General features: G+C 40.0%; 1 protein-coding gene across 4 annotated transcripts in view; it reads right to left on the bottom strand.

The window, feature by feature from the left end:
- Positions 1 to 2,738: 2,738 nt before the first annotated feature.
- The window catches only part of LOC143019524 (VWFA and cache domain-containing protein 1-like), a 124,687-nt gene continuing 105,620 nt past the window's right edge, over positions 2,739 to 21,805 (bottom strand). For 2 of the 4 annotated variants that reach the window (XM_076175210.1, XM_076175213.1), the window contains 5 exons: positions 17,871 to 18,103; positions 16,742 to 16,860; positions 11,230 to 11,343; positions 10,352 to 10,428; positions 2,739 to 5,251 (listed from right to left, as the gene is read on the bottom strand). In XM_076175210.1, the coding sequence (XP_076031325.1) occupies positions 5,169 to 5,251; positions 10,352 to 10,428; positions 11,230 to 11,343; positions 16,742 to 16,860; positions 17,871 to 18,103 (626 nt within the window). In that variant the 3' untranslated portion in view covers positions 2,739 to 5,168. Of the gene's footprint in view, positions 5,252 to 9,149; positions 10,004 to 10,351; positions 10,429 to 11,229; positions 11,344 to 16,741; positions 16,861 to 17,870; positions 18,104 to 21,805 lie in introns of those variants that run through there. The other 2 variants (XM_076175212.1, XM_076175211.1) reach the window with 2 other exon arrangements.

The raw sequence follows: 21,805 nt of genomic DNA, 5'->3' as shown, positions 1-21,805 counted from the left end.
AAAGGTGAGAAGAACACCTCTGTTTCTGACTTAGTTGGGGGTCTAAGAGAAACAGATGGCAAGGTGATGGCTCATCAGCTAAAGACAATAGGAGAACACAGATGCAAGATGTGCCAGGCTCTTCTGTGGAAGAGAACCCTTACATTTATTCCTCTGACGGGCAAGTTGATGTGAAAGAACTGTCAACTATAAAGAGCGGTGACCTAAAGTCACTGTTCGATGGGTCGTCTGAACTATCTAAAAGGTTCCTCAACAACATCGTCGGGTTCAATTTGATGTTCTCATTAACATCATTCTCAACCTCCAATAAGCTGGAGAATGCAGCAGAGAAGAGTATGTGTTACAAGACCAAGGGTATGGTGTACCACAAGGTGGACACACTAAAGCCTCATAGGATGTTACGAGAAGGCATGCACCCTGAGGATCTGCTAACAGAGTGTAAAGAGGACAAACGTATGATTAGTGATGTAGACGAGTTATTCAAACCCTTAACGAATAACCCTTTGTTGGTTACAAATGATGGGTTCTTGGACCTTTACTTTTACCATAGCCGTGATCAGCAATTGAAACTTACGTCAAAGAGAATGGTCATGTCTAATAGAGCAAGAGGTGGCAAGCCGACATCAAGGAAAGCAAAAAGGGAGCTGAAAGAGATAGCTGAGAATGAAGATACAGTACTACCTCTCATTAACGGACTAAAAGGGGGGTAACGGTGCCTGTTGACGTGAATAATCCGTTCATTTGGAGTGGTTTTTGGGTGATTGCATAGTGATTGCACAGCACTAAACAACAGCACCAAAAACACAGAAAACACAGCAAAAACACCACAAACACGGCTAATTAACGTCCATTAATGAGAGGTAGTACTGTATACTGAGTAAGGTTTATGCCTATTTGACCACCAATAACGTGTGTTTGAAAGGTCTGCTGAGTTTTTGAATGTCAAACGCCTTACTGAAGAGTGTGTAAAGAAGCATAATATGCTACCAGAGGTGTCTATAACGCTTAAGGCAGCGGAACGGTTGCAGATGAGGGAGCACAAGGGCCTATACCACCTGCCGAGTTCTACATCGCAAGTGGGTGCAGTGGTTAATATAGACACGTCATCTAAGGGGTTAGAGATAACAATAAGAAGCCCACTGCCTGATTCGAAGTATTCGTATTTCAGGGTCGGGCATCACAATTTTTTCTATGATTGTTTTCAGTGACAGTCATTCCAGAATCTGCATTCAAGATGACAGAAGAAGAGGCGATAGTGTTGATTCTACCTGACTACGCCGATTACCAGCAACCCATGAAATTGCACGAAAAGTTGGAGGAAGACATCTTAACCAAGCTGAAGGAAGAGAATAGGGAATTGCGCGACAATTTTAGGGAAGAGAATAGGGAATTAGGTGAGAAGTTGGAAAGCATACTGACAGAGATCAAACGTATAAGTGATGAAGACACAGATGGCGGGCAGAAGACACCAAAACGTAAATCAATAACCGTGGATAAATATGCTGATAGGACAGACAATGAAGAATACAACCCTCCTGGGGCTAAGAAACGTATTATTACATGTGTGACTAAATAAAAACCATGTTTTGCATAAACTTCTTTTATTTACACATCTGGGTTAACAAAGGGGCAGAGCCCCAGGGCTCGAAGCAAGTGCCGCAGGCCAAACAATCTGGCATAGCCAGGTGCGGCAAAGCCACTGCTTGTAAAATAAATTAAAATAAACCGCTAACATTCATGTTCAAACATCATCAGGATGCTTTCGACAGGAACAGGATTTTCAAGTGACATCCACTATACAAAGCTTGTACAGAGATGATTATATTATTCACACTGACGTGGGATGATGGAAAACTATAAATGTTGTTACAGTTTATAGACTTATATGCTACAGTAATAAGTTGGTAAATGATGTAATGCATCTGCAATTAAGTTGCAAAAGGCAATGGACCATAACTTTTAAGTACACATACAGTATACATGACCGCACCACTTCACTGTGCACTGCAGCACAAGAGGTTTCATATTTGGTGGTAAATGGCAGTGTACCTAGCAAGCATAGTCACGTCACCCAAGCATTGGTGTCGGGTCAAGTATACAGTGGTGCTTTAGAATTTGAATATAATTTGTTCTAGGAGGCTGTTCGAATGCCAAGACAATAACTGAAATTCCATAAAGAAAAAAAAAAATAATAATAATGTGTATACATTGTGACGAATGTGAATAGGATGTAAAGGGAACACGGGCTGAAATACTTTTATTCCTGACTAGTATCGCCTGAGTGGCCACTCAGGGAAAACTAGTCAGGAATAAAAGTATTTCCCTCAGCCCGTGTTCCCTTTACCTCCTATTCACAATAATAATAATAATATATAAAAATCACAGATGCTTTCACTACTGCTTCAAGAACGAAACTTAGTGCTCAGAGAGCATGGATAAGATGAATACACCCAAGAAACATCCTGAACATTTGAGAATTTTTTCAGATTTTGAAAAAAAATCATTTGTAATTTGGGGCAAAATTTTCTTGAAAAAGTTTTGTTTGAATTTTAAATTCGAGTTTTGGGGCATTTCAATTCTTGGCACACCACTGTATTTTCCTGCTACACAAAACATGTTATTCCTTTATTTACAACCACTCCCCATTCCCTCCCATCTTTCATACTCTCTCCTTTACTTAATAGACATTCCTTTTGTATCGAATTCCCCATTCACCCTGTCCATCCACTTCATTCCTCTCAAATTCACTCCATTCACTTCTGCTTTCCACACTGTTGTTAGTCTTTCTTTACTTGTTCTTTCCATATGCCCAAACCATCTCAGCACCCTTTTTGATGTACTCTATTCAACAGGTCTCCTTCTGTCCTCCGCTGCCTATCTCATCTCCACATCTCTTACTCTATCCATCTTTGTAATATCTACCATACCTCTCAAACATTTCAGCTTAAACAAATTTAAGTTCTTCCAGGAGGTGCCAAGGTGAGAGGGAGGGTGGAGGGGAGTGAAATATGTAGGGGATGGAATGGGTGGGAGTGATTTCTATGCCTTTTTCTTTTTGGCTACCCCCGTGTAAGGGGGGGAAAAACCTTCGATGTATGGATGGATGGATTTATTTATTTACTTTGAGTGGATGGGTGGGAGTAGTGTAGTTGTCATATACAGTAAGACCTCTCATTAACGGACGTTAATTAGCTGTGTTTGTGGTGTTTTCGCTGTGTTTTCGGTGTTTTGAAGTGGTTTTTGGGTGGCATAGTAATTGCACCCACTAAACAACAGCACCAAAAACACTGAAAACACAGCAAACACAGCTAATTAACGTCCGTTAATGAGAGGTCTTACTGTAATGAAGCTGTGGGGATAACCCAGCTCTAGCTATTTGGTCCTGCTGTGGAGGCACTGTCTCACCACATTGTATTTGATCCAAGCAGTGTGATGGGGAGCAGGGATGACCCTTCATCCATGAGGAGCTAAGTTGGGAGGAGCAATGAACGGGTATGGGAATGGTGTGTTGTGAGTTTATACTTTGACTCAGTCATCCCTCTTATAATGGGGAAAACATACAGTAAATATGCATGTACATATAAGTCAATCAATCAATTTGTTGCCACTGGTCTCTCTTGCTGAAGGCCCATGGCTTCAAGTAATTGGAAACAACCTCAGATCACTGAACACCAAGCAAAAAAAAAAACAAAAAACCTACCACATCTAGTAAGAACCACACTAGCACAATTGTGCTCAGGACACCATCTAGCATTGAAACAGTACAAACACAGATTAGGCCTGGCCACAGATTCAAACTGTTCCAGATGCAACTGCCACAGAAAGGACACCTCATACTTCAATGCTACACACTTAACAATCCCTAGAAAACAACACAATATATCTTACCTGTTTGATTTGTGAACACACATGGAGGCTATGTTTTCCCCCATTACAAGAGGGATGACTGAGTCAAAGCATAAACCCTTGGTACATAGGTAGAATTTATCCCACACAGTCTTGATTTCTCAAACTCCTTTCCACTCTCAGGTCTGTCTCAAAGCTATATAAAATCATCAACCATAAACTACAACAAAAATATTAAATCTTATATGATGTCATGTTGAAGAGGCCAGGAGTCAATCATTCAATCAATTTGTTGCCCCAGGTCTCTCTTGTAAGGGACTCGTGACTCCCCGATAACCAGCAAGAGCCACTGGTTTGGGCCTATAAGTCATACAGTACATACATATACCAAAGGCTTTTTCCCCCTTCCAAGGGAGGTAGCCAAAGTCAACAGTATAAATCCACTCCCACCCATTTCATCCCTGCTTACTCTACTCCCATTTACCACCTTCCTTCTCTCTTTTCTTGGCTCCTTCTGGATGACAGGTCATCCCTGTATCTTTTCCACTACCCTGGGTCAGAAGTTTATAAGTCACTCAGGGAAGACATAATGTATTGTTATCTTGGGACTGATGGTGTGGGGCACTGCATATAGGGGCAAGGAAACACTATAATAATAACTATGCAGTTCTACTGCCACTTCAGAAGTTCTTCCAACATGATGATGCTAATAGAATCTTGTTTGTTGTATAAGTGATGACAATGTTTTTCATTTCTCTGGATCAATTGGTGAGGATCAGACTGAAAGAATTTATGTTAATCAATGAAGTAATATGGTGGCATATAAATCAAGGAAGGGAGGGGCAAGGGGTTGGGGGTGGGTGTTTATGTGTGAATGACATTTTGATGCAACCAGATTTCTCCCCATCTCTTTTCCTGCATGAGGGAATGGAGAAGCAGGGTTGCCAATTAAGTAAAGCAGCCTTGCTATGGATGTACTATGTCTTTTTACATTGCTTCTGACCCAAGGCAGTTGGTAGGATACTGGGATGATTCGTCATCCATGAGGAGCTAAGATGAGAGTGGGGGAAGGGTGGTGGATGGGAGTGGAATGGGTGGGAGTAGGTAAGTGCCTATGACTTGGCTACTTCCTTTATAAGGCAGAAAAAGTTCTTGGTTTATAGATAAATCAGGTTGCATTTCTTAGTTACAAAAACATGATAAGAAAGATGAAGAAATGCTGTGTTTTCATTTTGTGATTATTAGAGTGCAGCACTATAGGATGAAGTACTCGGTGTTTCCTATGTGGTGGTTGCATCTAGGAACAAGGAAACACTGCTACTTCAGAAGTCCTTCCAAGATGATGATGTTAATAATCTTGTTTGTTTCAGAAGTGATGACAATGCATTTAATTTCTTTGAAGGAACTGTTGGAGAAAAGTTGAAAGGATTTATGTTTTCTTCATGGTCACAAAGGCAATGATAAGAATGAGTATTTATGGAAGAAAAGATATGTATACATGTTTACTTTCTGTTAAATATGTGTCTCATTCTGCCATTAGGCACTCTGCATGGTTAGGTATATATGTTTTTGTTGGAGAATGGGGATTTAACTTCTACCATATGATGATGTCTACGTTGGTGTCATGAGGCACAAGTGTGTGTATGAGGATGACAGCATCAGGGTTTTGATTATATAACACCTTTCATTTATTGCTCTTCTGTTTCTTTGATTTATTACAATTGTTTATTGCTCTTTTGCTTTTTTTTTATTTATTGCAATCCTTTTCTTGTTACTGTATTATGCCCCGCAGCAGCATAAGATCATACAACACTGTGAAAAGGACATGGCCCTGTGGCATCTGCAGGACTTGGTGTGTTAGATAGTGGTAGGAGTTTCACCTGGCCAGAGCACAGGATTTAGGTTCTAACCCAGCTGCATCACAGGTCTTAATGGGGACTTAGTGTCTGGCCCGACAGCAGGATCAGGATTGATAGACGTTGTACTTCTGTCCTCTCCCATCCTTCCTCAACAGACATTCCCCTCTCCTCCAATGCCCCTTTTACCCCATAATCCATCCATCTCATCCTAGGTCACCCCCTCATGTTCACTCCTTCCACATTTGCCTTCCACAACTCTTTTACTAGCCTTTGTTCACTCATTCTTTCCATGTATCCAGACCATCCCAATACTCTTTCATCCACCCTATCTCCCAACTCCCTTTCCACCCCCGTTCTCCTCACCTCCTCATTTCTCAATCTATCCAGCCTAGTAACCTCTATCATACTTTTCAGACACGTCATCTCAAACACATTCAAACTCCTTCTCTCTTATGTTCCATGTTTCTGCCCCATACAGTGTTGTTGGTACAATCTCTTCTTCATACAATCTCCTCTTAGCATCCATTCCCAAATGTCTATTTTTCATTCCACCAAGGCATTTACTCGCTTATCTCAATCTACATTCTACCTCCACCTCCACTCCTCTCTTTCAAATTTGTGAAATACCTAAGAAAAAAAGAAAATCAAATTATGAAAATATTCAGTCACATTGTATAAATGGAGAGCTTTTAGAGAGTTTCTTCTGGCTGGTAATACTCCCTTCCCTCTTTCTCTATCTTTCTTTAGGCTTTTATTTTTTATATATAATTTTTTCACTTCCTTTTCATCTTTTCTTTCAGTGTTTCTTTTTTTTCCCCCTTTTGATGGTTGTTCAAGGGATACATTCTCAGAGCGCAGTATTGGCTCACAATTCAATAACTTGTACTTATATGCCCTATTATGTTCACACCAAAGTGACTAAACACAACTATCGAATCTTGGGTCTCTCATTATCTTATCCCCATCCTTAAAAGAAATAATTAGTCCCAATATCCCTGAGTGGATCTTTACCTTTGAGGAATTTACGGCTAGATTTTTCCGTTGAGTATTTTAAGCTGGACTTCTTCCGTTATGTATCTTCCAAATCCAAACTTGTATATATAATTTTCTCTACACATTTGTCTCCTTAGACAACAAATGCTAATTGAATACTTTTCCATAGATTAGCAAATGTTATTTCTATTTCAATAAGAATAAACAAAATATTACAATATCTAACAAGGAAAAAAAAGATTAGCAATAAATCAAAGAAAATGGAAGAGCAATAACATGAAAGTTGTATATCAACAATCAAGACATGGTAAGATGATTATCCTTTTGTATATATACTAATGCAAAAATCTCAGAAGTAACTAATACATACCACACCACCATCAACACCAACATACAGAAGAGGCTGGATGACCACATTGTGAACAGCTGCCCAGGATGTAACACTTCACCCCATACCATACAACACATAATGGAAGACTGCATTATACACAATCATGCACACAAACAACACAACATACACTCTATAAAGTATTTGTGGGAAAACCCAGTTTCGGCTGTAGCATTCCTTGGGGAGACGGGACTGCTCGAACAGACAGTCTAGGGAACGACAACAACAACAACAACATACAGTACCGGGTATATAGCATTTTACTTATTATCACTGTGTCCAGTCATTATGAGGGTGGTTGTAAAATTCAACATGTCTTCTGTGATACAAAATCGTCATGAATATGACCATACTTTCACATATCCCATAAAGTGACACATGAAAGAGAAAATGAAAAGTTTATATGATTATCGTTTGATACTGGATGGTTGGCGGGAAGCACAGTGTCTTGATCCCTCCCTCTCTCACTCCCTCCCTCCACCCCAATCAATCTCATGAGTCAAAATTGAACATGACTTGAGTACATACCTCTCATGGTTTTTTGCATCTCGATTAGTTTATGACTTTCATCATCTTATGTTCATCATCTTCTTGAGTCTTTAAATATGGTTGTACCAATGTATATGGTCGGAAGAGTGACACTCAGATCAGAAACTGAAATATTTAGATATGAAAAAGTTCACCACAATCAAAGTGTGCATGGCAAGCACACTTTGTGGGCACCTGTCACTGTGTTGGGCTGTCAAGTGTCAGACTCAGATGTTACAGCACAACGGGAAGGATGGCTTCTGCCCCCAGTGCCCCCAGTAGACCAGCTAGTATGTTGAGACTTGGTAGCCAAGCCAGGAATATTGTCCTCAATGTATTCAGTTACTACAAGGAGAAAACAGAGAAGACCAAAGATGTTGTGAAGAAAACCTCTGAGGTGACGGAGGTTTCACAGGCCCTCATCAACAAGATAAGACTTCAGGGCAAGATGAGTGTGGACAGAATCACAGAATCACCAATTCATCGGCCACGTCTGGCACCAGTACTTGGTGCAGTTGATGAGTTTGACAAAGAAGGAATAAAAAGAGAAATCCTTTCATTTTATGAGAGAGGAGAGTTACCAACTCTTGCCTCTTAGAAATCATTAAAGAACCACCACTAAATTTTAAAGGAGGAAGAACAAGCCTCTGGAAATTACTGAAGAGTATGGGATTCAAATATAAGAAGCACTGCAGCAACAGAGCAATATTGATGGATAGATAAGACATCGTAGCTGCCAGAACCAAATTCCTATGGGAGCTAAAGAAGAACAGACAGTGAAAATACAAGACCAGAAATTTACCTAGACAAAACTTAGAGTAACTCAAAACATCACTATTGAACAATGTTGGACTAATAAGGAAGGAACAATTGGCCCTACCACAAAATCTAGAAAAGGTGGCAGATTCATCATCATCTATGTAGGAAGTTCTGATGGCTTTGTTTCTGGTGCACTCCTATTATTCAAATCTAAGGCTGATAACAAAGGAGATTATCATGACTCCATGAATAATAAGACATTCAAAAAATTATTCTTAGAACAACTCTTGCCTAACATCCCTACAAGATCTTTGATTATTATGGACAATGTTCCCTATCATAAACATCTGAACAAGGTAACTACAGGAGTTTCAAGAAAAGGGGAGGTCATCAAATGGTTAAATGACAACAATATTCCACATGACCCCTCAAAGGCAGAGTTGAAATTTGAGCTCATTAAACTTAACAAGAAAGCCAACCTCTGTTACAAAATTGATGAACTTGCTGCAGCAACAGCAATTTAGAGTTTAATGCCAAGTAATCATATGCAAGGTCAAACAATATACTAGAAGATCAAATATATCTCTGGTCACAACTAAAGGTCTATGAGACTTAGAAAACAATATTATAATTCATTATGATTGAACATATGCAATTAAACAATAATATGTAAGAAAGGAAATTATAAGGAAGAAAAGCCAGCTGGCTTACAGGTAAACAAAGTGAGATCCTTTTATAACTATATAATGATTTGATATATAAATATAGTTTAAATCTAGTTTTGTGAACTCTATATACAATATATACAAGTGGAACAATACTTAAGTGATACAGGATACAGATGAATAAAGAGTCACCTGGAGTACAACTGGCACTTTCTCTGTCAAGGTCGAATCTGAGTGCTCACAGCACTGGTCAGTCCCATGAAACCTTTCTCCTTTCTAGACTCTCATTTCATCATATACAGAGCCAAATAATCAAAAATACAAATTGCAATTTACATAGTCAAATTTGATATAATTTGAATACTTAGTCAAGTTTAATGTAAGTTGCCATTTTGACATACAATAATGCTATTCAGGGCCCAACTATACAATTCCATAACAGGGTTTATTTTGGTCACCTGCTCCAATTGGGCCACCATCTCACCCACAGGTAGAGAACCGTCAGGGCTCCTGTGGATTCAACTTGAAATCCGCTCAGGCCAACAGTACAGGTGCCAGAGGTGGAAATGTGAAAAATCGGAGAAAAGGCTCAACTTTGGATGGTCATCACACACAGGCCCTTGGGCCCAAACTCCTTGTATTTACCTAGTTGTATTTTACGGGAAGGGGAGCTAAGCTCTTGGTGTCCCGTCTTCATATCTCATTTTATCTAAACTATTTTTAAATTCATGTATTGTTTTTGCACACACCACTTTCTCATCTAACTTGTTCCAACTGTCTATTACTCTGTGAGGAAAGCTGTTCTTTTTCAGATCTCTTCTATAGCTGTCTTTCTTGATTTTCATTCCGTGTCTACCTTGTGGTGCACCCAAGCAGTGGGGTCTTGATGTGGATATACTGTATCTCTCTGCATTACTACCTGGGCAATAGGCAGGGGACAGGAATGACCTTTCATCCATGAGGAGCTAAGACAAAAGGGAAACAAATGGGTGATTGATGGGGGTGGGATGGGTAGGGCCAGGTGCCTTGGCTGGGCAAAGAAGCATTTTGGTACATAACTTACTTGCTAGCTTGTGTCAAAAGCTGTTTAAATGACTAGTTGTGTAATTAATGTGATTTACTGTGACACATATGATAGTGTAGGGTGTCTTAATTTTGGAAAGTTAGTCTGTGAAACATGACAGTAAAGGTAACATATAAGATCATAAGGTAAATAGTTTAAATCTATTATTTCCTTCCCTTATAAAAAGTCCTACAGCTGTCAATAAAGGTAATTCATATTCAGCTATATTAAATCATGCCATTGTAATTACCTCCATTACTGGTGCATAGCTCATGTACTGGGTGACATTTGTTTTCTGCCCATAAACATCCAATGTCTTCATTACATCTGAAAGAACAAAATTTTTTACCATCCCAGCAACTCTAATGTGTACAACATTTTTGTATCTGATTCACATGAATTTATTGGATTAAAACATTGAAGTATGGACATGCATCTTCCATTCCACAGAGACAGGAGTACATAAAAAAAGGAGGAAGAAGAAGAAGAAAAAACAAAGACACAAAATTATAACCATAGTTAAAAACATATTTTTTCATCAACTAGAATCTAGTTACTAGAATTATAACCATAAAAAAGAAAGAAAAGAAAAAGAGAGAAAAAAACATTACACATTTTCTAGCTTGGATCACTGGAACATATATTTCCTATCTGAGGTTATTTATCATGCCATTCTCTACCGCATTATTTTCTTTATATATATATATATATATATATATATAATATATATATATATATACAGTATATATATGAGGCCCCGCATGGAGAAGTGTCCCATGCGACACTGGCCGGTTTTGAGTTATGCACATATAACACTATTTTGGCCCTTCTACTTCAATCCGAGCATGTCGGAAAGGACAAAACATGACCTGCAATATGGTTGAAACGCTCCTAAAACAAAGTGAAAACCTCACGCTCGCTCGGCCGGCGCAAAATAGTGTTATATGTGCGTAACTCAAAACCGGCCATTGTGTCGCATGGGACACTTCTCCATGTGGGACCTCATATATATATATATATATATATATATATATATATATATATATATATATATATATATATATATATATATATACACACATATATCTAAGATAATAATAATAAAAATAATAATAGTATATATCTTACTGTTCTCTTGGTCGTGTACTGCATTCATAGTTGTTACATGGTTTCTTGATATTTCTTACATCACGTATCACAGAATCAACGGCTCCAGTCGGGGAACAAGCTGGCAGTTTAATCCTTTAGTGTAAAAAAGGATGATTATGAGTATTAATTATGACATGTAAACTTTATACCAACTGAAAGTAAACTGCAGCTATTCCAAAACAACAACACAATATGAGTATATCATTACTGAGCAGCCTCTGGGCCAGACCAGGGCCTGTTGCCAGTTACCTAGGAGCTATGAGTTTCCTGCAAGAGAGACCTGGGGTACTGAATTGATTTTACACTCTCTCTTCCTTACCCAACAAACATTCCTGGTCCATTAAAGACTCCCTTCACCCCATCCAATCATCTCATTCTTGGTGTTCCTTGGAAGTTCATTTCATTCATTTCTGCTTTCCATACTCTTTTTGCTAGTCTTTCCTCACTCCATCTTCTTCATTTACCTAAACCATCTCAGTACTTTTTGATCTACTATTTCTTACACCTTTCCACCCCAATAATTTGTCTCACCATCACCTTTCTCTCTCTATCCACTCTTGTAACACCTATCGTGTTCCTTAACCTCTTCCATACGGTGCCGCCTACATAGGCGGCATGAGGAGCAAGTGGATACACGAGGCTGCCATATCGGCATCTTGATTATATTTATTGTAGTTGTCCCTGTGTAACTGACATACTCTCTAAACTGGCTTCGTCACATTTTCTATGGTTATCAAAATTCACGGGTGAAAGAGAGAACGATAGATATAAGTGGAGACTATTTTTTATGTTGTGAGTATTATGACGCAACATCGTACGTCTGGCAGCTAATGCTGCCCACAAGATTTTGGCGCGGAGTGAAGTGGTTAAATTGCTTTCTCTGTTCTATTGTTCTATAATTCACCTACCACTCTCTTCACAGCCACATGCAACCCCATATACTTCAAATTTTTCACATTCTCCAGCCTATCAACCTTAATATTTACATTCAACTTACCATCATCTTTGTACATTTTGTCACTTTACTTTTGTCCACATTTACTCTCACCTTTCATCTCCCCTACCCTTCCAAACTCTGTCACCAACTGCTTTAGTCTATCTTAAGAATCATCCACAAGTGCATTGTCATGATGACTTTGGAAACAATTGTCTCATCTCCCACTTCCCTCTACCTTCACCCGCCAACTCCATAACTTTGCCTAGTACTCTTGTGTTTACCTTTCTTACCACCCCACCAATAGATGGAGTGGTTGGGAAGTGTGGAGTTCCAGGAAAAAATTGTAGTGCAGAGTTGATGGTGGAGATGTGTCTATAGAGTTGATGATAGCAAATACAGTGTTTAGGAAGAAAGTCAAGCATAAGGACACATGGGAGAGGGTGGTGGATGGAAGAGTGGTAGATAGGGCTTTAATGGACTATATAGTGGTACCCCGGAGAAGAGTAGGAAGAGTTTTGGATGTGCATGTTTTAAGGGGAGAGAGTAGGGGGATATCAGATAATTTTTTAGTGGAAGGTAAGTTGAGAGTGGAGGATAGATGGAGAAAGAGGGAAAGGACAGAAGGTAGGGAGGTGCTTAAAGTACATACATACATATACCAAAGGCTTTTTCCCCCTACACGGGGGATTGCCAAAAAGAAAAAGGCATAGAAACCACTCCCACCCATTTCATTTCCTGTATATTCCACTCCCCTCCTCCCTCCCTCTTATCTTGGCACATCCTGGATGACGGGTCATCCCTGCATCTTGTCCACTGCCCTGGGTCAGAAGCAGTGTCGCAAGACACAGCACATCCACAGCAAGGCCGCTTCATAAATTTGGCGACCCCCCTCTCCGTCCTACCATGCAGAAAAGAAGACGGGGAGAAATCCCTTCGGGCTGCGTCAATTTTTTTCTCATACATACTTCCTCACCCCCCATCCCCCACCCACTGCTTAAATGAGAAAGAAAAGGAGGAGTACAAGAAGAAGCTGAGAGAGGAATGGTAGGGAGTGAAGGATAGAGTTGAACTAGGAGTGGAGGAGGAATGGGGATGTTTCAAGGGGGGAATCACAAGGTGTGCAAAGTTGGTGTGTGGAACAAGGAGGACGAGAGAAAATAGAAAGAAGGGTAGTGACTGGTAGGATGGGGAAGCAAAGAAGGTTGCAGAAGAGAAGAAATGAGCATTCATAGATTGGTTACAAAATAGGATGAGATAATCATATGAGAGATACAAAGAAAAGAGAAATAAAGCATAAAATAAAGGAGGCAAAGAGGAGAGCAGATGTAAAATGTGGTAAGAGTATGACAAATTTTTGAAAGTAATAAAAAGATGTTTTGGAAGGAAATTAAGAGAGGAAGAGGAGGCAAATCAAGTAGAGAAGAAAAGGTAAAAGGTGCAGATGCAAAGATGATAATGGAAGAGATGGCAGGCAGTAGAGGAATATGGACAGAGTATTTAAGGGAGTTGTTAAATGTGAAGGAGAATAGGGAGGGAAAGGTAGTTACAGTGGAAAGTGCTAAGAAAATGACAGTGATGAATGAGGAAAATGGAGGAGAAATAAGGAAAGATAAGGTGAAAGCAGTTATCAAAATAATGAGAGCAGGTAAGGCACTTGGGTTGGATGGGTGTCATGTGGAGTGTCTAAAAAAGGGAGGTACAGTGATGGTGGACTGGCTGGTGAGGTTGTTTAATGTTTGTCTAAAAGAAGGTAGAGTGCCAGAGGATTGGAGGAGTGCCTGTATAGTTCCACTTTAGAAGGGAAAAGGGGACAAGTGTGAGTGTAACAGTTTCTGAGGTATCAGTTTGTTGAGTGTAGTTGGGAAGGCTTATGGGAGGGTTTCGATTGAGAGGATTAGGAGAGGAACAGAGGGAGTAATTGGTAAGGAACTGTGTGGGTTTTGGACAGGTAGGGGTTGCATGGATCAGATTTTTGTGGTAAGACAGATATGTGAGAAAGCTTTAGGAAAAGGTAAGGATGCTTTTTGGTCTTTTATGGATTTGGAAAAGGCTTATGACAAGGTAGACAGGAAGGCACTGTGGGAGGTTTTGTAGATATACGGGATAGGAGGAAAGCTTTTAGGAGCTGTTAAGAGTTTTTATGAAAGTAGTAGAGCATATGTCAGGATTAGAAATGGAGAGAGTGAGTGGTTTGAGGTAAAGGTGGGACTTCGTCAGGGATGTGTTATGTTGCCCTGGCTGTTCAATTTATACATGGATGGGGTGGTGTGAGATGTAAATGCAAGGGTGGTGGGTCAGGGATTGGAGATGACTAAAGAAAATGGAGAAAAGTGGGAGGTGAGCCAGCTGTTGTTTGCGGACGACACTGTGCTTGTAGCAAGATCAGAAGAGGGATTGAGGAAGTTAGTGACAGAGTTTGGGAGAGTGTGTGAAAGAAGGAAGTTAAAGATAAATGTAGGTAAAAGTTAGGTGATAAGATGTACAAGGGGTGAAAGTGGCAGCAGGCTGGAAGGGAGTATTAAGGGAGAGAGACTGGAGGAAGTGGATAGTTTTAGATACTTGGGTGCAACTGTGGCAGGAAAGGGAGTAGTGGAGGTGGAGGTAGAATGCAGATTGAGAGAAGCGAGTAAATGCCTTGATGGATTAAAAAGTGTAATGAGAAATAGACATTTGGGAATGGATGCTAAGAGGAGACTGTATGAAGTAGTGATTGTGCTGACAGCACTGTATGGGGCAGAAACATGGAACATAAGTGAGGAAGAGAGGAGTTTAAATGTGTTTGAGATGAGGTGTTTGAGAAGTATGATAGGGGTTACTAGGCTGGATAGAGTGAGAAATGAGGAGGTGAGGAGGAGAACAGGGGTGGAAAGGGAGTTGGGAGATAGGGTGGATGAAAGAGTATTGGGATGGTTTGGACACATGGAAAGAATGAGTGAAGAAAGATTAGTAAAAGAGGTGTGGAAGGCAGAAGTGGAAGGAGTGAACATGAGGGGGTGACCTAGGATGAGATGGATGGGGTAAAAGGGGCTTTGTGGAAGAGGGGAATGTCTGTTGAGGAAGGATGGGAGAGGACAGAAGACAGGGGTGAATGGAGAATGGTTGTATATGGATGATGTTGTGATGCATGAGGTGGAATGGGGGTGAGATAGTATATGTGAGAAAAATATGACGCAGCCCGAAGGGATTTCTCTCCGTCTTCTCCTTTTCTGCATGAGGGGACAGAGAGGGGGGGGTCACCAATTTAATGAAGTGGCCTTGCTGTGGATGTGCTGTGTATTGCGACAGTGCTTCTGACCCAGGGCAGTGGACAAGGTGCAAGGATGCCAGGAGGTGCCAAGATAAAAGGGAGGGAAGAGGGTGGAGGGGAGTGGAGTGTATTAGGGATGAAATGGGTGGGAGTGGTTTTATGCCTTTGTTTTTTTGGCTACCTCCCTTATAAGGGGGGAAAAAAGTATTTGGTATGTGTATGTATTTACCTAGCAAGAGGGGATGAAGAGGGGGTGTCACTGATTAAGTGAAATGGCCTTGCTGTGGATGTGCTGTGTCTTGCTGCATTGCTTCTGACCCAGGGTAGTGGGTGGGATACTGGGATGACTTGTCATCCATGAGGAGCTGAGATGAGAGAGACTTTGGCTACCTCCCTGGTAAGGAGGAAAAGGAGCAATGCTTGTGATTGTATCATACCATTGTGTATATTATGTTTATGTACTGCATTATAGCATCATACAGTTACTGTTGTGTATTATACTTGTGAATTATTCAATTGTGTTTGTGTTTTCCCATTACATAATTATCATAGATTTTGTTGGACATTAATTTTACTAAATTGTATTAATTTATTACAATCTGTGCACCTTCTGTAAGGAGAACCAAGTAAACTATATATGTTTCCCACGAAGCCAAGGCTTGGTATTCAGTTGTAACTTTGCCTCCAAACTGTATGCATGCATTTCTTGACTGCAGTGTTTTGATGAATGTGTTACCTAACATATTTTTTTACATGTAGTGAGACCTTTATTTGCCACCCCACTACATGCTCATGAGGTCCTGTCTGTTACTCTAAGTTAAATCACACATCCACTTCATATATATTAAAACCCATTTAACACCCCTCCCATCTCAGTACCTTAGTTGAAAGGCATGCATCAAAACAGCAACAAGAGTGCCTGATAGCTGCAGCTCATTTATTCCCACTATTTTGTTGTATGATATCCCTTCCTCCTCATCCTTCCCTTAGACGCACATGAAACAATTTCATCAACCATTCCACTATAATTTACATCAGCCTCTGTCAGGCATCCCTCATGACAGCTACCCAACCCAAGTGGTTCTCCAGTTTTCACCTCTGTCAGTGGTAATTGTTTATCCTCTTGAGTTATAGCATTGTCATTCACTCTCCCATCAAAGTCATTCTTCTGGTATCTAGTGGCACAATAAATACCTCTTTTAAAAGTGTAATAATACTTTTTTGGAAGCATTATAGAATGCTGTCCTACAATTGATAAATTCTAAAGTGTTCTTGCATCAATCTTCACTCAAATTTGAATACCTCACCTGTGTACATCATCCTCAATGCCTGTACTACATGGTTGCGTGTGCTCATCCGCAATGCAAGGACATTCACAAGTTCTTCTACAGGTGTCAACGCATGCCTGGTGGTGCTCCATGTCTTCCTATGGGTGTGATGACATGTTATTTATGCAATCTGAGCAGTCTTTGCAATATTAAATAACACAGAGAACTCATGTAATATTAATATCATCCTTGTCACAGTGAACAAAAGAGAAAACTACTGAATTGTTTCTGCATTAAAAAGAAGTAAATTATTGATATTCAGCAAACCTATGAACTCCAGCATGACAAAAAGCATTGGGTCTGCCAACTTTAAAACATTAAAACAGTACCAAAACAGAATATAGGCCTGGCCACAGATTCAAACAGCCCTATATGCAGCCACAACATAGAGGACACAGAACAGCTCATACTACACACTAACAATCCCTAGACAACCCAATTCATCTTCCCTGAATGATTTATGACCCTGCCCAGAGGCTGTTGCTGATTACCTTAAGGCCACAGGTCTTTTGCAAAAGAGACCAAGGGGAACAGATTGATTGATTACTTTCTTGTCCTTCTGCTCACACATCAAGGAACTATTGATGTGACATTCTGCATGGGAATTTTTAATTTACTATTAATTTTTCTACATCTTTCTTGGAAAAGGGAAAGATGGTATCTGCATCTGGTTTTACTCTCCATATCTTTTTGGTAATCCTATTATTTTCTGGAGTGTGAGTTTGAAAACTGTTTTGAAAAAGTGTTTGTTGATAACACTGCACATCTGTTTTGGTGATGGGATTTTCCTTAAGATGCTCCAACTGGTTCATGGGTGGGAGGTAGGTTACTTTTGAGTTGTTAATATTTTTTACTTTGCTTCACATGTTTGTTACATATTTTCCCATATATAGTTTTTGTGTGTCTTTCAGTTTTCTTTCTGTTGTTTATTCATTTTGCAATGTCCTTACATAGTTACAGAAGAATTTTTTCTCTTATTCTGTGGGTTTTAATTTGTTTTTATGTCTCCTTTCTTTCAATATAATGAACTTAAATGGTTCCAAAGCTTTGCATCTGAAACACTGACAAAAGCTGATATAATAAAAGTTTGATATCTATTATTACTCACAAGAGAGAGGGCACAGTGGCAATGCTGGAAAATGGGTTGGGGCTTCATTAATACTAAATGAAGTGATGTGTAGGGAAGAGAGAGGATGGCATATTCAAGTCCCGACAGGTTATGTGAAAAGAAGCTCTTGTCTGGGTAGCTGAGCTGAAGCTTCCAGAAATAGTACTTAATGTCCCGTGCATAGTCAACACATCCACGACGCTTCAGAAAGCCTTCCTTTATGAGGTCTCGTGCTTGAAAGAGAGAAAACAACATTTTAGACATTATGACAGACATGAATCATTGCATCTAGGCTGATTTATTTCAGTACTTACAACTACTTACAACTTACAATACCCCTGTCTGGGGTATTTGCTGCATGTTATTGTGAGGTTAAAAGCTGCTCAGTAGCATGCAGCTGATACAGACCAGAGCCACACATAAATTTGTCTGTGGTAGAGAAAATATCTATTCATGGAGAAATTATGATACTTTATTATACTGTGAGTTCCCCCACTCTTAATACTATCCTGTACCACTTCTCTGAGTATTTATTTCTTTTTTTTCCCAAACTCTGTGGTAGGGGAGAAGAATACTGCTGCAGTGTTCCCACTTAGTTGTAAAAGGTGACAAAAAAGGGACGGGGATAGGACTAAGCATCCTACTCTGCCACTCCAAAGGGGGCATTCCTAACAAAAGCAAAGGCATAAGAGGGTCTAGGAGGAGCTTTCCAACCAGAACCCTAAGGTTTGGGTCTTTTAATGTGCATGGATGTGGTACAGGTGAGCGTATAAGGGAAGAGATGGGCAGTGTGTTTATGAGAACAAAGATGGATATGTTGGCATTGAGTGAAACTAAGTTGAAAGGGAGGGGCAAATTTGAGTTTGGGAATGTAGTTGGGTGTCAGGAGTGAAGAGAGGATGAGGAAGAAAAGGGGTAGCTATACTAGTAAGTGATGAGATGGGTAAACATGTGGTGGAGTGGAAGGAGGTCACTTTAACCACTTCAGTACGGGACTTAAATCTCGCGGGCAGCAGCCAATGCCAGCCGTATGACGTAACGAAATAATATTCGCATCATAAAATATAGTCACCGCTTATATCGATCGTTCTCTCTTTCACCCGCGAATTTTGAAAACCACAGAGAATGGGATTCAGGGCGCATTTGGGAGAATGTAAAAACACAGGGGCGACTACAATAAATATAATCAAGACGCCGATATGGCAGCGTCGCGAATCCACTTGCTCCTCATGACGCCTACGTGTGCGGCACCGTATGGAAGGGGTTAAGGTTAATGAGGATGAAGATGAAACTGGGAAGGGAGATGTGGGTTGTAAGTGCATATGGGCCTGGTAGTGAGAAGAGTGTAGAGAAAAGGGAGGCTTTTTGGATAGATTTAAATGAGTGCATAGTGGGGTTTTGGGAAAATATCAATGTAGTGGTGTTGGGAGATCTTAATGCTAAGGTAGGAAAAGAACCAATAGATGGAGTAGTTGGGAAGTGTGGAGTTCAAGGAAAAAATTGTAGTGGAGAGATGATGGTGATGTGTCTAGAGAGTCAATGATAGCAAATGCAGTGTTTAGGAAGAAAGTCAAGCATAAGAACACATGGAAGAGGGTGGTGGATGGAAGGGTGGTAGATAGGGCTTTAATGGACTACATAGTGGTAACCAGAAGAGTAGAGTTATGGATGTACATGTTCTAAGGGGAGAGAGTTGGGAAACATCAGACCAGCTTTTGGTGGAAGGTAAGTTGAGAGTGGAGGATAGGTGGAGAAAGAGGAAAAGGACAGAAGGTAGGGAGATGCTTAAAGTAAACTGCTTAAATAAGAAAGAAAAGGAGTACAAGAAGAAATTGAGGGAGGAGTGGGAGGGAGTGAAGGATAGAATAGAACTAGGAGTAGAGGAGGAATGGGGATGGTTCAAGAAGGGAGTCAAAAGGTGTGCAAAGTTGGTGTGTGGAACAAAGAGGATGAGAGGAAATAGAAGGAAGGGCAGTGAGTGGTGGGATGATGAAGCAAAGAAGGTTGTTGAAGAGAAGCAAGCATTCACAAATTGGTTGCAAAATAGGATGAGAGAATCATTTAAGAGGTACAAAGAGAAGTAAAGCATAAGATAAAGGAAGCAAAGAGGAAAGCAATGTGAAATGAGGTAAGAGTATGACAGAAAATTTTGAAAGTAATAAAAAGATGTTTTGGAAAGAAATTAAGAGGAAGAGGAGTCAAATCAAGTACAGAAGAAAAGGTGAAAGGTGCAGATGGAAAGATGATAATGGAAGAGATGGCAGTAAGAGGAAGATGGGCAGATTATTTTAAGAAGTTGCTAAATGTGAAAGAGGATAGAGTGGAAAAGGTAGTTGCAGTGGGAAGCACTAAGAAAATGACAGTGATAAATGAGGAAAATGGAGGAAAAATAAGGAAAGATGTGGTGGAAACAGTTATTAAAATGATGAGAGCAGCTAAGGCACCTGGGTTGGATGGGTGTCATGTGGAGTGTCTAAAAAAGGGAGGTACAGTGATGGTGTATTAGCTGATGATGTTACTTAATGTTTGTCTAAAAGAGGGGAGAGTGCCAGAGAACTGGAGGAGTGCCTGTATAGTTCCACTTTACAGGGGAATATAATGGTGGGTTAACTATAGATATAATGCTCTGACACAATTATTATTTATATAGAAATAAGGCATGAGTGTGTGCCCTCAACCGAAGCAGGAACAATACTGCCTTACACAGCATGGACATGCTCAATTGTGCAGGAAATATATTAGCACAAAACTGCTAGGAGGTACATACTTTCACATATTTACATAGTGCTACAAATACATTATATAATATTGTAATCACAATACTTCTGACTACTACATAGCTTGGCCACTACCTCTTGGTGACCTCACTGAGGAGACCAAACACAATGGCACATAAATGATGGCAATAGACACAGGATATACATATACAATAAATACTTCCACATATACTGGTGCCAGTAGATAAAAGAATATGACATAAATTGCCAGACATCCAGGACATGATACAAATATACATATGAACTATACCATAAGACATAGGACAATGGGAAAATAATAACCATACATTTGGCAGACAAATACAAAATAGCTATAGAAAAGATAGATCAAATCCCTGCGGTTATGCTTGGCATAAATGAGGCTGCCCAATATTTACACTCTAATTGATAGCAATTACAATGACAAAAGGTTCACAGCAACACATATATATACAATAGTCTTACTTGACCATCAAGGTAATGTACCTTTTGAATGTAGATGATATGAGTGATGTACAGGGGGTAACATAGTGGGAACATTGGGCCCTGGGGAAGGCTGGGTAAATGCAGGTATTTACCTAGTTGTATTTACCTAGTTGTATTTTACGGGAAGGGGAGCTATGCTCGTGGTGTCCCATCTTCATATCTCATTTATGGGCACCTGTGTCTTCTTTAGCCTATCAGAATGCAGAACCTCACTAAGTCCCTGAGATGGGTCAAAAACCATGAACTTATTAGAATGAAGCCTCTGTGTCACCAGAAAAGGACCAGTAAACTTGTTGTTTAGCTTAGACTCACTCAGGCATTTGTTTAAATACATGATCACCCACTTGGATGGAAACAGGTGTAGCCTTACTATGTTGTTTCTGTATCATGTTTGATCTAGATTCCTAAAGTTTCTCTTTGACAGAATCATAAATGGTATGCAATATAGAGACAATGAACAGGACTATCCAAAAGATCATACAGAAGCCTCTCCTCAGAATCATAAATGGCAAAATTAGGTGTCTTTCTCGTTGCTACATTGATAGTGCTATTAATGCAGGCACTGACATGAGGTAGCCAGTCTTCCCAGGTTTCCTGCAGATCACTAGCAATGTGCCTTAGGATGTCAAGTACTTTCCTATCCATCTGCTCCACCAGACCATTAGAGGAGGGATGATAAGCAGTTACAAAAGT

This window comes from Oratosquilla oratoria, chromosome 37 (genome assembly GCF_046742065.1).
Source record: "Oratosquilla oratoria isolate Oo_2021 chromosome 37, ASM4674206v1, whole genome shotgun sequence".
NCBI classification, from domain to species: Eukaryota; Metazoa; Arthropoda; class Malacostraca; order Stomatopoda; family Squillidae; genus Oratosquilla; species Oratosquilla oratoria.
Note: the sequence above shows the minus strand (reverse complement) of the source record. Positions and strands in the feature narration are given on the sequence as shown.